We start from the raw sequence: 14,793 nt of genomic DNA, 5'->3' as shown, positions 1-14,793 counted from the left end.
TATTTTAATGTGATATTTCTATGTTGTGTGGTTTTCTTTATTTTATTGTGTGGTACAGCGATACGTTTTTTGAAGAGCGCTTTATAAATAAATGACTAAACTACACTTAAAATTACTCTCGATACAACCATTAAGTTTAACTTCTATTCATACATTTAAAATGAATGCATTATTATTAACTCTCAGCGGGTGTAGTGGAGGAACACACTCAGTAATAAACGCGCCTCCCCCGATGAGACTTTATTAACGTGTTGATTCTTTGCACTTTAGTGAAAGCAGATCGTTTTTTCTGCGCACAGGAAGAATCGTTAACCACTTCTTCCCACGCAAAAACCACTTGGGCGGATTTTCTCAGTGGTTTTAATATATTTATGGTTTTGCAGGCTGATAGTGAGCGCAGAATAAACGCGGAGTCTCTGGTCCTTTGCGCGCTTTATATCTCTCCATTGCAGCGCGCACTGTTATCATTACGCACGGTGAGGGTAAGTGTTATTTCATTGAAACTTGACTAAATGGTATCACTTCAATGTTTATAAATTCATACTATTTAACTGCGTTATGAACTTAGATGTTTCTGGCAGAATGAGTTATTCTAAGTTGCCTATCGGGACAAGATGAACAACCGTCAAATCAGGTTCTTAATGAAAATGAAGAGATGGTTAAATACAAACTTGCTCAGTTCACAGATATAACACCAATGCACTTTTTCCCCTTAAGCATGAGATGTTGTCCAGATGTGATCAGGTATCTCGTTGGGTCACAATTTTAGCTGACTGTTGTGGAAAGGGGGTAAGATTATGGTGCTTCTCACCTAGGGTGTTTATAGATGTTTTATTATTTAAGCTGATCTGAGATCAGTGGTGGGTTCGCCATGTGTGGATCCATGTCGAGAAAACTGTCTCTAGATCGGTCTAAAAGAAAGACATTGACCCCTTATAGTTCTGCCCAGTATGTGGTCACATGGGCGGTAAGAGAAGGTCTGAAGGTCAGGCGAGATGACAAACTGTTCATGTTTGGCACATGTGTTGAGCTCTACCTGGCATCAGTAAAGCCAACAGTGCCGCCAAGAAGACTATATTTCTTTTCACCAAGAAATCTATACCACCTCAACTCTGAATAAACATGAGTGGTGAGTTACTGAGAATCAAATGATAGTTTAATGCAAATGAATAGAAAATCATCATGCCACTTGCAGAGTGACGTGGAAAAACCTTTTACTTATGTTTACCAGAATTAGCATTGGACTATGTTGTCATTTATTTCTTAATGACATGTGAAAATAAGAAACTAAATAGATTGAGAGTTTTTGATGATAAACTCAAAAATGATATGACGTTGTAAGTTGTAGAGTGTTGCTATGTGGTTGCTAAGTTGTTCCAAATATCAATGTTTGGTTGATAGGGTGTTTAGGTGGTTGGTTTGGTTTCTGGGGGCTTCCTGCCCAAGAGCCAATGCAGTCTAAATCTATATGATGTTCTGCTCCTAACCTATTTGCTTGTGCATTTTAAAAAACGTCTAATTGTAGGGTTGGCTTTACTATACTAATACTAATCGATGAGTTCCTGGCTGTGAAAAATTTACCAACGAGCATAATTCTATCCTTGTGTGTCTAAAACAGAATATTTAATGACCATCTCAGTGGAGTGTGTGCAGTTTATCTGGAAGTCATGTGCTAGCTTTTTGTAGCATCAGTATGACATTTATTGTGAATTTTTATTTTCTTCATTTAAGCTTTAGAGTCATTACTTGTCATTACAGCGAGCTGGGGTTGAGTTTGGTGCGTAATTGCTAAGCAGTTGGTTCATTTTAATGCACTTGCTGACCATTAAGGTAACCCACTTAACTGACTGCTTTCAAAGACTTATAAATAAGAATATTCTATTAAATAGATGTCCTGTGCTTTTTTTGCTAAAAGTGTATTTGTTGGTCAGCCATGCCCCCTTGTGTTCTCTTTGTGCATGGAGTATTTATTTTAAATAGTACAAAACAAATATTTTACGAAATAAAACTGAAATATGTTTTGAACAGAATACAAACATACGGTACTTCTACATATCTTCACCGTTTTTTAACAGGAGTAGGTGAAGTATATATTTTTGTTGCATTTTTTGTCACATATTCACAAGTTTTTGTCTCATAAAATAAAAACATAATCCAATTTTGTATACAAATGTTCTTTGTTGTCCAATCAAATAAGTTAAATCAGAATGTTAAAGGTAAAGAATTTACATACTGCGCATATTATATAGTAAAACGATAGTATAATTTAATATAACTGCATAGTAATTAAGTATAAATAGTAAGAGAATAAATAGTTGTAATAATATAATTTCTTTAATACCACCCACACATCTCATTCTGTCAGTTTACAACAGAGAGTGGGTTGGTAAAGCTATTCAAGATCTTGTAACTGAATCTGAAACTTGGAGCAACGACAGATTATATACAATGTATTAATATATAATATCTTTAAAGCTTTAAAAAGTCAGTTCCGGAACAGCATGCCAATCAAATGTATGTTAAATCTTGGTTGAATTAGTCCTATATGAAACATGTTGAACTTTAGGTGCACATTCTCCTATTAAGGCCCCGTTCGATAATCCTCTCTAATATGTCTCCTCTTCTCTGTTTTCTATATCAGTTTCTCATGAAACCCTTTTGGATCATGTGTTAGAGCTGATTATGAATGAGAAGCCTCCAAACAGCACAAGTCTGTTTCTGAGTGAAGATTCTGAGAAGCCTCAGCGGGCCGACGAAGGGCTGCAGCGTCTGTGCAGGGCTATACAGAAGCAGATGTCTGGAGGCAGGAGAAAGATGAGCGGCGTCACGCGAGAGAGCGTCAAGACCTTCCTGCGGCGGAACGCCTTCGTCATCTTTACTGTGGCCGCCGTCGCTTTAGGTAAAGCAGGAAATCTGTGAGAACAACTACAGGAAAACACAAAGAACAGCGACAACCAGAGGACTGTTGAATGATTTATGATAATGGTGAAAAAAATTGAAAATAATAAAGTCTAGTTTTACACTACATATGTTTTATATCAAAGGATCTGCAACTATTATCATTGTTATGTTATGTAGAGTGTTGCATGCCTTGATCATTGGCTTTATCCTATATATAGCGTTCCCCCTTATAGTGCCATATAGGAAATGTTCCATACTTATTACCCCGCTTTTTTAAGTCTTCTGCCTCTCAAATTGTAATCATGCGTAAAACTCCTCTATAGATTTAAAAGAGATCTAAAAACTGTGTTCACATTTTCTTTGTCTGCATTCACACATTTTTCGGTCACAATTCGCTATGAACTCTGTCAGGAACAATCTGTTGAGCTGTGTTATCCACAATAACTTGAATTGTGTTTCGTTTCATTTATATGTGTTGCAACTGGTTAACAATGTAAAATGTCTGTGCCCTGTGGGGTGTATTGCTCAGGTGTGCTGCTGGGCTTCGCTCTGAAACCTCATAACCTGACTGCCAGAGAAGTGAAGTATTTCTCTTTCCCCGGAGAACTGCTGATGAGGATGCTTCAGATGCTTGTTCTACCTCTTATCGTCTCCAGTCTCGTCACAGGTACACCGGCACACAACAAGAAGCAAATGTATTTACATGCATTTGTCATAGATGTTAAATTTTACTTTTAAATGCATTCTTCGGCATGATGGTCAAAAGTCTGGAGTAGGGGATGAACTATAAGTTTTAAAGTTTTAAAACCATTTTTGCTTTCTGCAGGAATCTCTTCCTTAGACAGCAAGGCCTCTGGGAAAATGGGAATTCGGGCCATTGTTTACTATATGGTGACCACATTTATAGCTGTTTTCATCGGTATTGTCATGGTGATTATAATCAGGCCGGGTAAAGGGAGCAGAGACAGCCCGATGGCCTCTAGTGGCAGCATTGAGCCGGTGCAGGCCGCTGACGCCTTCCTGGACCTGATAAGGTGGGGAGAGAGTTAAAGGGAACGTTCACCCCAAAATAAACGTTCTGTCATCGTTTTTTCACCCTCATGTTGTTCAGAACCTGTATATGAGTCTTTGTTCAGTGGAACAAAGAAGAAGATAGTTTGAGAAATGTGCGCTGTGGTCTTGTGTTCATACAATGGAAGTCAATGGGGGTCAGTGTTGTTTGGTTACCAACATTCTTCAAACTATCATCTTTTGTGTTCTGCAGAAGAAAGAAAGTCGTACAGGATTGAAATGACAAAAAAATCGATGTTAACTATCCTTGTAAATTTTCTCGGCGCAATCTCACAGCATTATGGAGTTTGATTCTTCTCGCTCTTCTTGCAGAAACATGTTTCCACCAAATCTAGTTGAGGCCTGCTTCAAACAGGTTTGCAAATCCTCTTTTACTCTTCAACTAATGTGACATTAACAGACGTTACTAATCTCCCATCTTGTTTTCCAGTACAAAACAATATACAAGAAAACCGTGTTGACCAAAAACATCACCATCACGGTCAATGCTACAGAAATGATGAACTCTACAGATCTCCAGACGTCGAACTTCAGCACAGTCCTGCAGACGCTCCAGGAGACGGTGGAAGAGGTGGTGCCTGTTTCAGGTTCCTCTAATGGGGTGAACGCCCTGGGGCTGGTGGTCTTCTCCATGTGCTTTGGATTAGTGATCGGGAACATGAAACAGCAGGGTCAGGCTCTGCGCGACTTCTTCGACTGCCTGAATGAAGCTATAATGCGTTTGGTGGCGATTATTATCTGGTTAGTGTCCGATGGGCTAGTTCTGTTAACTTGGCTGCTTAGATTATTTGTGTGTCATCTTAAAGGGACAGTTCACCCAAAATGAATGTTCTGTCCTCATTTACTCATCGCCATGTCATTTCAATTCAATTCAATTTATTTATATAGTGCTTTTCACAATGTGCATTGTTCCAAAGCAGCTTTACAGGAGCAAATAAGACAAACAGAAAAACTCAGAAAAGTAAAACAAAGCTCAGTGCATGGTGTTTATAGACCAAGCAAGATCACTCTAATTATTAATATCTAATAAATTAATAAATGCAGTCTCCCGGTGAGCAAGCCAACACTGCCCTGCTGTGGCGAGGAACCCAAACTCCAATGATGAATAAATGGAGAGCAAAAAAACCTCAGGAGAAACCAGGCTCAGCCGCGAGGGCCAGATCTCATCTGAAGAGTCATAGCTGTACTCAGTGACCCCGAGCAAACCTCCACAAAGAACAGGGAGAGTACACCAGGCGCGACCCAGGAAGCCCCACCCGCCGAAACCGTGCAGGTCCAACCCGGTCCCTCTCCGCGGTTGACACCAGACAAGAGAGGGACAACCATATCAAACCTGTATGATTTTCTTTTTTATTCAGAACACAAAAGAAGATATTCTGAAAAATGTTGATAGCCAAACAACCCTCATTGACTATCATTGTGTGAACACAAAACTGAAACTTCATGCAGATTTTGAACGACATGAGGGTGAATAAATGATTGGATTGTTATTTCTGAGTGAACTGTCCCTTTAAGTGATAACATATAATGACAGCTATTAGTGGTGGGGAAAAACATTAAGAGGACCACATGACCAGCCGAATTGGTGAATTTGGTCATGGGTGACACATACGCCAGTGAACTGAATAATCCTTCAATAAAAAAAAATATTCTAAAGAAAATTGTTGACATGTACTGTATGTTGAGTTTCTTTACATAATATTGTGTGGTGTTTGGGTCACTCGGGCAGGTACGCTCCGGTGGGCATCCTCTTCCTGATCGCGGGCAAGATTGTAGAGATGAAGGACCTCGTGCAGGTGGGAGGACAGTTGGGGATGTACACAGTGTCTGTCATCGTCGGGCTGCTGATCCACGGCCTCTTCGTTCTGCCTCTGCTCTTCTTTGTGGTGACCAGGAAGAACCCTTTCACGTTTATCGGTGGTCTGCTGCAGGCTCTCATTACTGCGCTGGGCACATCCTCCAGGTCAGTAGAGTATCCTGAGACACCCGAGCAAATCTGTAGAACTTAAGCTACTTCACAGCCAATGAACTGTATTCTCTATTGCCTATTTACTGTAGTTGTTTGTTTGTTATTTACGCAATGTAATATGTGCGGGTATAGTGCAAAGTATAGTACAGAGTGCCAGATTCAAGGCAAAGTGGTTATACTGTAGCATCTTGGTAACTTTGCATTTTCTTTAAGGGATAGTTCTGCCAAAAATGAAAATTCTGTCATCACTTACACACCCTCATGTCAAACTTGTTTTAATTCTGCCAAACACAAAAGAAGATATTTTGAGGAATGTTGGTAACCAAACAACAGCTGTGCCCGTTTATTTGTATTGTATAGACGTCAATGGGTGCCAGTTACCTACATTCAAGTCAAAGAGGTTTGTAATGACTGAAGAGAGTGAATAAATGATGACAGAATTTTCATTTTTGGCTGAACTATCCCTTTAACAAGTTTCTGCACCTGATGTCATGATGTAAGGATAATGATGTCATTACATTCTTCTGTTTCTTAGCTCTGCCACCCTGCCCATCACTTTCCGTTGTCTTGAGGAAAACAATCATGTGGACAAACGAGTGACGCGATTCATGCTGCCAGTTGGAGCCACGATCAACATGGACGGCACAGCTTTGTACGAGGCAGTAGCGGCCATATTTATTGCCCAAGTCAATGATATGGACCTGAATTTTGGACAAATCCTCACTATCAGGTTATTCATGACAAACACATCTGCAATTATGTCTTAACATCAAATTAGGAACAGCTTTTCAAAATGTTACAATTGGCAGGAACACGTTCCTTTAGACAACAGTACAATGTGCACACTACAGTACTATATTCCGTAGTGGATAACATTATTCTGCCAGTTTTCTTCTCATTTCCCCTTAGACACATTTTTATCATGTGGTGTATAAAAAGCCCTAATTTTCCCTCCAGTATCACGGCGACTGCAGCCAGCATCGGAGCAGCAGGCATCCCTCAGGCTGGACTGGTTACCATGGTGATAGTATTGACATCGGTGGGACTGCCCACAGAGGACATTACACTCATCATCGCAGTGGACTGGTTCCTGTGAGTCCCTCTCAAATGTCACGTTGAAGCGTGCGGCTCCAGTAGAGAGCACTCTTCTAAAGGTTATTGATACATAATGCAGGCCGCTTATCTGAAGTCCTGTCGGCACTGTTGACACATTACGCTTTTATTATTGTGCTTCTGTGAAAACAAACACTGAATAGAAAACATTCTCTTTGGTAACTCAAGACAGCACGATAAAAGTTCTTTATTGCTAAAAGTTCATTTTTGCTTTTGCTAAGACAAGCATCAGAATTACTATTGGTCAAAAATTAACTTCATTATAAACTATTCAAATCTGATGCATTAGCCTACTTGTTTTGTGTTAAAGGTTTTCGAGACACTCCAAATGTGCGGATTGTTGGTTCTAGCATTATGACTCTCTTGCTTGATGATAAAATGGACAAAACCCCAGCAAATTGGAAGATGCAATCGTTTTCACACATTTTCAAGTGGGCAAAATAGTGGGTGTGGCTTTCTACTTACTCAGCGATTTGATTGGATGTATAAAAACAGCCGTTGCATTTTGAAATGGAACTGGCAGCAGACTGACCGTTGAAGGGGAGGAGTTAGCAGATGGTCCGCCTAAGCCATCTAACATACGTCATTTAAGATGGATAGTCATTACAGGACGGACGTGTATTTTTAGATTTTTACTGAAGATTATGAGTGCACACGATTTTTAAAAAGAGAATGACTCAGATTGATAAACTATTTACAAAAAAACGCTACAATATTTCATGAAAAAATAGGCATTGTCATTTTTTATTTCACTGGGACTTTAAGCTGAAGATGTTCCCAAGCAATACCTAAAGACCAAATAACTGAAATGTGTTTTTTTGTGGTCGAGCATCTATTTCTACATTTTTGTACAGTTAGGCCTTTAAGGAATAACTATGAACACTTGATGTTTCTCTTGATCTAAAGTGCTATATTTTTGTTTTTGTGATCATGCAGTGACAGACTCAGGACCACCACCAATGTGTTGGGGGATTCCTTCGGTGCTGGGATTGTTGAGCACTTGTCACGACTGGAACTTCAGAACCAAGATGTTGAAATCAGCAAATCTGTGATCGAGGACACCGAAAAGCCGTACCAGCTGATCTGTCAGGAGAACGACTCTCTGATGCACTGCAACAGTGAAACCAACATGTAACCAACCTCAGCACTATTATATATAGAACAAAAAACTACAGTGTGCTCAATCAAATACTGTAAGCAACACACACATATCAGTATGTTCAGAATGTGACTAAATGAAACACCAATTCAAATGAAAGATTTGTGGTTTTATTTGTCTGTATTTTGTAGTAATTTTGAAGCAAATTACATCCAAGGCAGAGTAGCACCCAATGACATCACTATGCTAGTTTTATACTTAATGCTTCAAGACTGTTTTAAACCTTATACATCTTTGTATAAAGTATAAACAGTATTTTCAAATGAAGATATATGTTGTTATTAAACCAGCATATTTACAATAACTTGTAGAAGTTTGAACTGTATTACCTCATACACATAATGCCAGACTCACATATAGAGACTAAGGCAACTTTTCAATGTTCATATGATGTTCAATTTTACTATACAATGCTAGAGTTTTACTCTATGGTGTTGTGAATGTAAAAGTATAGTCCCTTCCCTAAATTTGCTTTTAGTGAAACTATTAATAGAAGTAGTATTATATTATAATTTATAACAATAAATATTATGTTTATGATAGTCTGCCATTATTTTTGAATGTTGCTATTAGAGAAAGTATTATCAGCTAGTAGTGCATTGTTTAAAAGGAATAGTTCACCCTGAAATGAAAATTCTGTCACCATTTACCCACCTTTGAGTTCTGAATCTGTGTACATTACCCTGTTCTGATAAACACAGAGAAAGATATTTGGAAGAATAGCTTTTAAAGTTCTTGGACCCCATTGCCCATTGACTATAGTAGGTGCAATTGCTTTATATATAAATTATGTTCTGTTGAACACAAAAGAAGAAAGAAAGAAAACAGTTTTGGGGCACCATTGACTACCACTGTCGTTTTTCCCACTATGGTAGTCTATGGTGGCCAAGAACTGTTTGGTTACAAGCATTCATCAATTTTTTGTGTTTAACAGAACAAAGAAATGTATACATGTTTGAAACAACTAGAGAGCGAGTAATTCATGATAGAATTTAATTTTTTGGATGGACTTTAGGATGGACCTTTAATTAAATCATTTGAGCTTTTTGGTTCATTTATGCTTTGTGTCCTATTTCTAATTTACCGTTTATGCTGTGATGTGTCTATGATGAGTTTAGATAATTGTGAATGTGATTAAAACTGATCTATGGGCCAAATGTGAAAATATACACCCCTCCTGTCAGTGTCTGAGTGACGTGTTTCGTAAACTATAAATGCTCATGAGGGATACTATACTTTTAAATGCAAACTGTTCTGTGAAAATGTGATGGTATTGATTTTTTTTATTGTTTATTTTATTAACTATTTATATTCATATATAGACGCTATTTGAGACAATTGTTGTTCTAAGCCTTTCTTAGGTGGTGTAAGCATATTTTTTGCGTACATGGATATTTTACAGCCTGGATGGTGTTAAGAAAAATAAATGTCTCAGGAATGACACTATTTATTTTCCAGCGTTTCTCTTGTGAAAACAAACCCAAAAACACAGTTTCAGTGAGTGTTGCTTTATAACACACAGAAGCATCCTCCTCTAGTGGTGTGTAGTGGTAGGACATAAACTAAAGCCTATAATAAAATCACAACAGTTAACAAAAGCTTTAAATACATAAAAATGTACAAATATCTTTTTTTGAAAATATTTTTTAAATAAAAAAGGATATACACAATAGACCCAGTCTCTTCCAATAAAAACATGACAGTTTTCAGTGTTTTAAATGTATTTTATATATAAAAATCAGTTGTGTTTTAACATACACAAGAGTCTGTAATTGCACTATAAATTGGTGGAGAACAGTCACATCAGTTTACTGGACTCTACAGAAGAGAGTATAAATAGAGACTATAGCTGCAGAGATGAACAACCCTATAGTAACCAGTCTCAGATTAGAATACTTTGGCATATAGATTAACAGTCATTTGAGAGGACGTCTATATCGCAATATATCTGACTAACATTGGTAGTGAACGTTATGAGTCTACGTAGATTTTCTGATACGTATAAGAAAACAGTGATACACAAGAGAAGGATGGAGTTCCATGGACCACCTTTTCATCCTCACTCTTCACTTGGTCTAAAAAACAAAATGAAATGATAAACATTTTCGACCATGTTGATGTAAAAAATAGACAAAACAGGTGTGTGAAACTATAACTAAATGATGCATCTCAATATAAAATGTGAAATCTGAAACACAAAAATAGTCTGAATAATTGAGATTATTATTTAAGATATTCAATAAAAATTATTGTAAAACTACTCATTCAAAGAAATGTTATAGTTACAATTTAATCAATTCAGAATAAACCACTCCCAAGTATAAAAGTATGTATTCTGCATTTTATTAAGTACTTATTTATTTATTATAAAAATACTTTTACTTTCTTATGATTATTAACTATTATCAAATACACAATATTTGAGGTTCATTGAGTTTTTTTCAATCCAGCGTTGGCTCAAAGAGGGACAAACCCAACCACTGGGTGATAAATTAGCATGCTGTGTTGTTTTAACCCATTTTGTGGTCAATTAAAAACTTTTCTGGGTGAATTTAACCTAGAAGCTGGGTTTGTCTGTTTTTGACTCAACAAACTGAAAATAAGAGTATATAGATTTAGAGTGTATATGTATATATTTAAATATTTTAAAACATAAGTTGTTCAAAAGTAGAGAGACAGACATTCATGTAATATATCTCGTATGCTTCATGGGTCATTGTTCAGCTCTTTCATTGTAATCTTTGATTGGTGAGTCTCATGTCAGAATATACTGTATAACATTATGGCTAATGTAGTTCACTTTGAAAATGAATAAATTTCTTTGTGTTCTGATAACACTGACCTGTCACCTAACATCCCCACAGCTCATAATATGCCTGCCTTAAAAGACTTACACTGTAAAAAAAGGTTCAGGCAAATATAGCATTATGGACGACATTTTTAGCCAAAACTTAATTTAAGAATATGTTTGTTACCAATATATTGAAACACCCGTTTTAATTTTATTAAACCCCTGATGATGAGAAAAAAAATTGTCTATTTTAAATTATGGAAATTCATGCACCATGGATGTGGCAACATACTCTGAAACCAGGAAACCAGGAGCAAAAATATTACAAATAGAGAAGGTACGCCTCTTTATTGAACATAAAATAGTTATTTTGTTTAAAGTAATTTTTATGTGCTCATTATTGAGGCACATGGACCTTTAAGAATGTGACAATTCATTTACCTGACTGGAAAACACCAAAAAAATTATTAAGGAGACTTCAAATGGGTATTTAATCCACCTAATATTGACATCTGACCTATCAGTATAATGAAAAGCTTTGGTAAAAACAGCCCAACTAAATTCTTTAGTTGGCACCATTGCAAATTAGCACTTGTGGCTCTAGTCGGTTCTTTATATGTACAATAGCCTACTTCAACTGAGTCTGTTGAAAACTTTAGCCTACACCCACAAAATAATTTAGAAGATTCAATTTAGTACTTTGAGAATTTTGGTTTGAGGCCAGATTTTTTACTGCTGAACATCAGTATTTCTGTTGTGAAATATGAATGTTAGTTTTACTTCTTCACTAGTTTTGAGCTCTGTTATAGTCTTTAAAAAAGGTGCTTCACATAGTTACCATAGAAGAACCGTTTTTGGTATTTTAAAGATCCATTCACTCAAAGTTTCTTAAAAACTATTACTTTCTTGCCTTTTATAGTAAAAAAAAACCGTCTCTTTCCTTTTGAGGAACAGAAAGGTTCTTCATGAAACCATCAACCCAAAACTATTTCTTTTATGGTATCAATGTGAAGCACCTTTTTTTAAGACTGCGAAAGTAGATCTTGCTTATTTTTAAGATTGATCTTCATTACCTTGTTCATCTTTTGAGAATCAACAATGGCGACCTGTCAATCAGAAAAAAGGGATTCAAAAACATTTATTTACTTAACCGCATGGCAAAAGTTTTGTTTGAACCCCGATGACCATCCATTAACCCGTTGAAACCTTACCTCTGACATCACGGGGAGATTCAGCCACATGATCCTGCGGGATTTGGCTCCCTGCCTCTGGAACAGTTTCCGTAGTAACCTCTTCACCTTCCTATCTCTTGGATCGGCACACTTCACCGCCTTTTTGGTGTACAATCTGCCGTGATTCCAAGAGGCAAGAACATCAGCGCTCTCAGACTCTCTCTTTACATTGAGCAAATGTTAAATCTCTTAATCTGCTATGCTTCAAGCCAGCCGGGCCAAATTGGCCCCGTCGAAGAAACAGTTTGGGCATTGTCCGTCCCGGCCCGATTGCATTCTTTTGCTCTGCTTGCCTGACAATCAGTCTACCGCTCTCAGTAATAAAAATCTGACCTGCTTAGATGGCAATGCCTGCGAGCTTTAATAGGGCATATTTTGGTGTCTGCAATTGTTTCGGGATGCCTGGAATACTTGCATGATGGCTCTTATGCTGCAGTCTGGCCCCTCAGTCTGCACCTCAAACCTCAGCACATCTTTGGTCCGGACCTTGCCGTGAGAGTACTGCATACAACACTGAACGTCCCTCTGCATTTGGACACCATTCCCTGGCGTTCAGAAAAAGCAGAATTCAATTTGGCAAAGTGATGAAAATATGTGAGCAGACGGAGAAAACTGTGTGTCGTAAACAGATCCGGACTGCTTTATGTGTCACCCGTCACTTCGCGCATCTCTCATCTTGCACCAGCATCCTCAAACAACCACAAAACTCTGGCATCCGAAGCTTCAACACCAGGCTGACTATCAAAGCATCATGTCTCTTTCACGCCCACTGAGATCTGGTTCCTACCGCACACTCCGACATCGCAACCAGAAGGGAGAGAAAGAGTTTCGCCTTACCTTCCAGGCAGCCGAAGAGCACGGCAGAGATCAAGAGGATGGAGACGGTGTGCAGGAACATGGTGGAGCCTGAGAAGGATTTAATCCTCCGCTCTGCCTGCTGTCCTTCTTGTGCTGTTTTTATTTCTCTCCTCTCTCCCTCCCCTACGCTTTCTCGCTCTTTTCCTCTCACGCACCAACACACCCACAGTCTGCCTCGCTCTCCCCTCGCTCGCTGTTTTCACAGTCGTAGCCTCTCCCCTCTCTGTCGAGAAATGCTCAACTCTCTCCAATTAACACATTAAGCTACGTAACTGATTGCGCATGACGTAATCCAGGCAATTTTTGGAGAACATCGCCTCATTTCGCTTGGAAACTATGGCGGGAATGCTCTAATAATACATGGATTTGAAAATCTTTCAAACAGCAAGGGATGAAATGAAATATAGTCTTGAGGAGGAATGTTGAACGAAAGGCTGCACCTTGCAATAAAATGGCAAACTTTCCTAGTCTGATTTACTTCAGTGCAAAAATGTTAGAGTTGGAAGAAATGAAGTCTAGAGGTCTGTTTTACAAAGGGTGGAGTATGAGAATACATTCAAAGTAATGCAGCATCAGGAATCAATATGGATACTTGTGTGCAAACGCTCAGAGCCCGTCCTCATGTCAAGTTCTTGAGTCATGTGGAGAAAGTGTGTCAGGACTTTACGGTTCTGGCATACCTGAGATCATTCGATCGAAAATATGCCATCTGCGTGTCCGGGGTGGGCGGGGAGGCATGCCAGAGTTCAGCTGTGAAAATATGCCCTCCCTCTGTGCACAAACCATCCTGCATATCTGTCTGGCAATTAAGAGATCACCGCACAGCGTGGCGAACCAGCCAATGTTCAAAGAAACATCGGCTTTCATTGGTGAATCAGACCAATGAACAAAACCTTCACACGTTCCAAAGGCAAGTTATTCGAATGGATGAAGCATGAGAAAAAAAATCAAATAACGATGTTAACAATATACACAATAGAGGTGACCCAAGGTTAGAAATGAGAAACTATCCTTGTTACTTAACATAGTGTATATCTTTAGCAATGCTTATGACGTTTAAGTGAAACGAGTTCCATCACCATCATCCATCAAGGCAATAAGTTCATCAGTGAAAATAATAATTTGAGGAAACATTTATCTTACATTTATTTACCCAAATCACTGCAACAAAATCTCGTTAACTATGTTTCCATCACACGTAATTATGCAAACATTGAAGAAACAAATGATGGAAATGCAAATTTTCAAAATAAAATCCCTTAATTCGCAATCAAAGTTTCCAGGGTTTTGATTGATTTACTATTGGTTATAGGTTAACAATCCTTGAACAACTTGATGGAAATGCACCTATTTCACCTTATATTTATTGCTAACTTTGAAAAGTTTTGCTTCGGATTTGGATGGAAAACCAGCTTACGATAACCTTCTCTTGATATTGTCTAGGTACATATTATGATGTATTTATAAATCTATTCACAAATAAATACATGTATACATATTTAGGAAATATTTACCTTCTTTACAAATGTATTTTTATTTACCAATAATAACATATAAAATATTTTTTGTATTTGTATTTTTCTCTAATATATGCATGCATTTGTTTTTTTTTAAATACAACATGAAACACAAACATTTATTCTGGATGCAATTAATCGTTTGACAGCCTTACTAGGTACCCTTTTTAGTGCAATATTAG

At 37.8% G+C, this 14,793-nt stretch overlaps 2 protein-coding genes across 2 annotated transcripts; one reads left to right on the top strand and one right to left on the bottom strand.

Annotated features, from left to right (window-relative positions):
- Positions 1 to 471: 471 nt before the first annotated feature.
- Positions 472 to 9,396, top strand: slc1a6 (solute carrier family 1 member 6). Its single transcript, XM_056734771.1, has 10 exons — positions 472 to 482; positions 2,642 to 2,899; positions 3,431 to 3,568; positions 3,728 to 3,935; positions 4,285 to 4,327; positions 4,403 to 4,713; positions 5,702 to 5,935; positions 6,477 to 6,671; positions 6,899 to 7,033; positions 7,991 to 9,396. Exons 2-10 carry the CDS (start codon positions 2,683 to 2,685, stop codon positions 8,187 to 8,189), a joined length of 1,680 nt encoding a protein of 559 aa, XP_056590749.1. The 5' UTR covers positions 472 to 482; positions 2,642 to 2,682; the 3' UTR covers positions 8,190 to 9,396.
- A 526-nt stretch (positions 9,397 to 9,922) lies between these two features.
- ccl44 (chemokine (C-C motif) ligand 44) lies at positions 9,923 to 13,416 on the bottom strand. Its single transcript, XM_056734139.1, has 5 exons — positions 13,074 to 13,416; positions 12,652 to 12,781; positions 12,216 to 12,351; positions 12,078 to 12,110; positions 9,923 to 10,288 (listed from the first exon to the last, which is right to left on the bottom strand). The coding sequence occupies exons 1-5, from the start codon at positions 13,132 to 13,134 to the stop codon at positions 10,280 to 10,282; spliced, it is 369 nt and encodes a 122-aa protein (XP_056590117.1). The 5' UTR covers positions 13,135 to 13,416; the 3' UTR covers positions 9,923 to 10,279.
- Between the last annotated feature and the right edge of the window lie 1,377 nt (positions 13,417 to 14,793).

The sequence above is a fragment of the Triplophysa dalaica genome, chromosome 21 (assembly GCF_015846415.1).
Source record: "Triplophysa dalaica isolate WHDGS20190420 chromosome 21, ASM1584641v1, whole genome shotgun sequence".
Lineage (NCBI taxonomy): Eukaryota > Metazoa > Chordata > Actinopteri > Cypriniformes > Nemacheilidae > Triplophysa > Triplophysa dalaica.
Note: the sequence above shows the minus strand (reverse complement) of the source record. Positions and strands in the feature narration are given on the sequence as shown.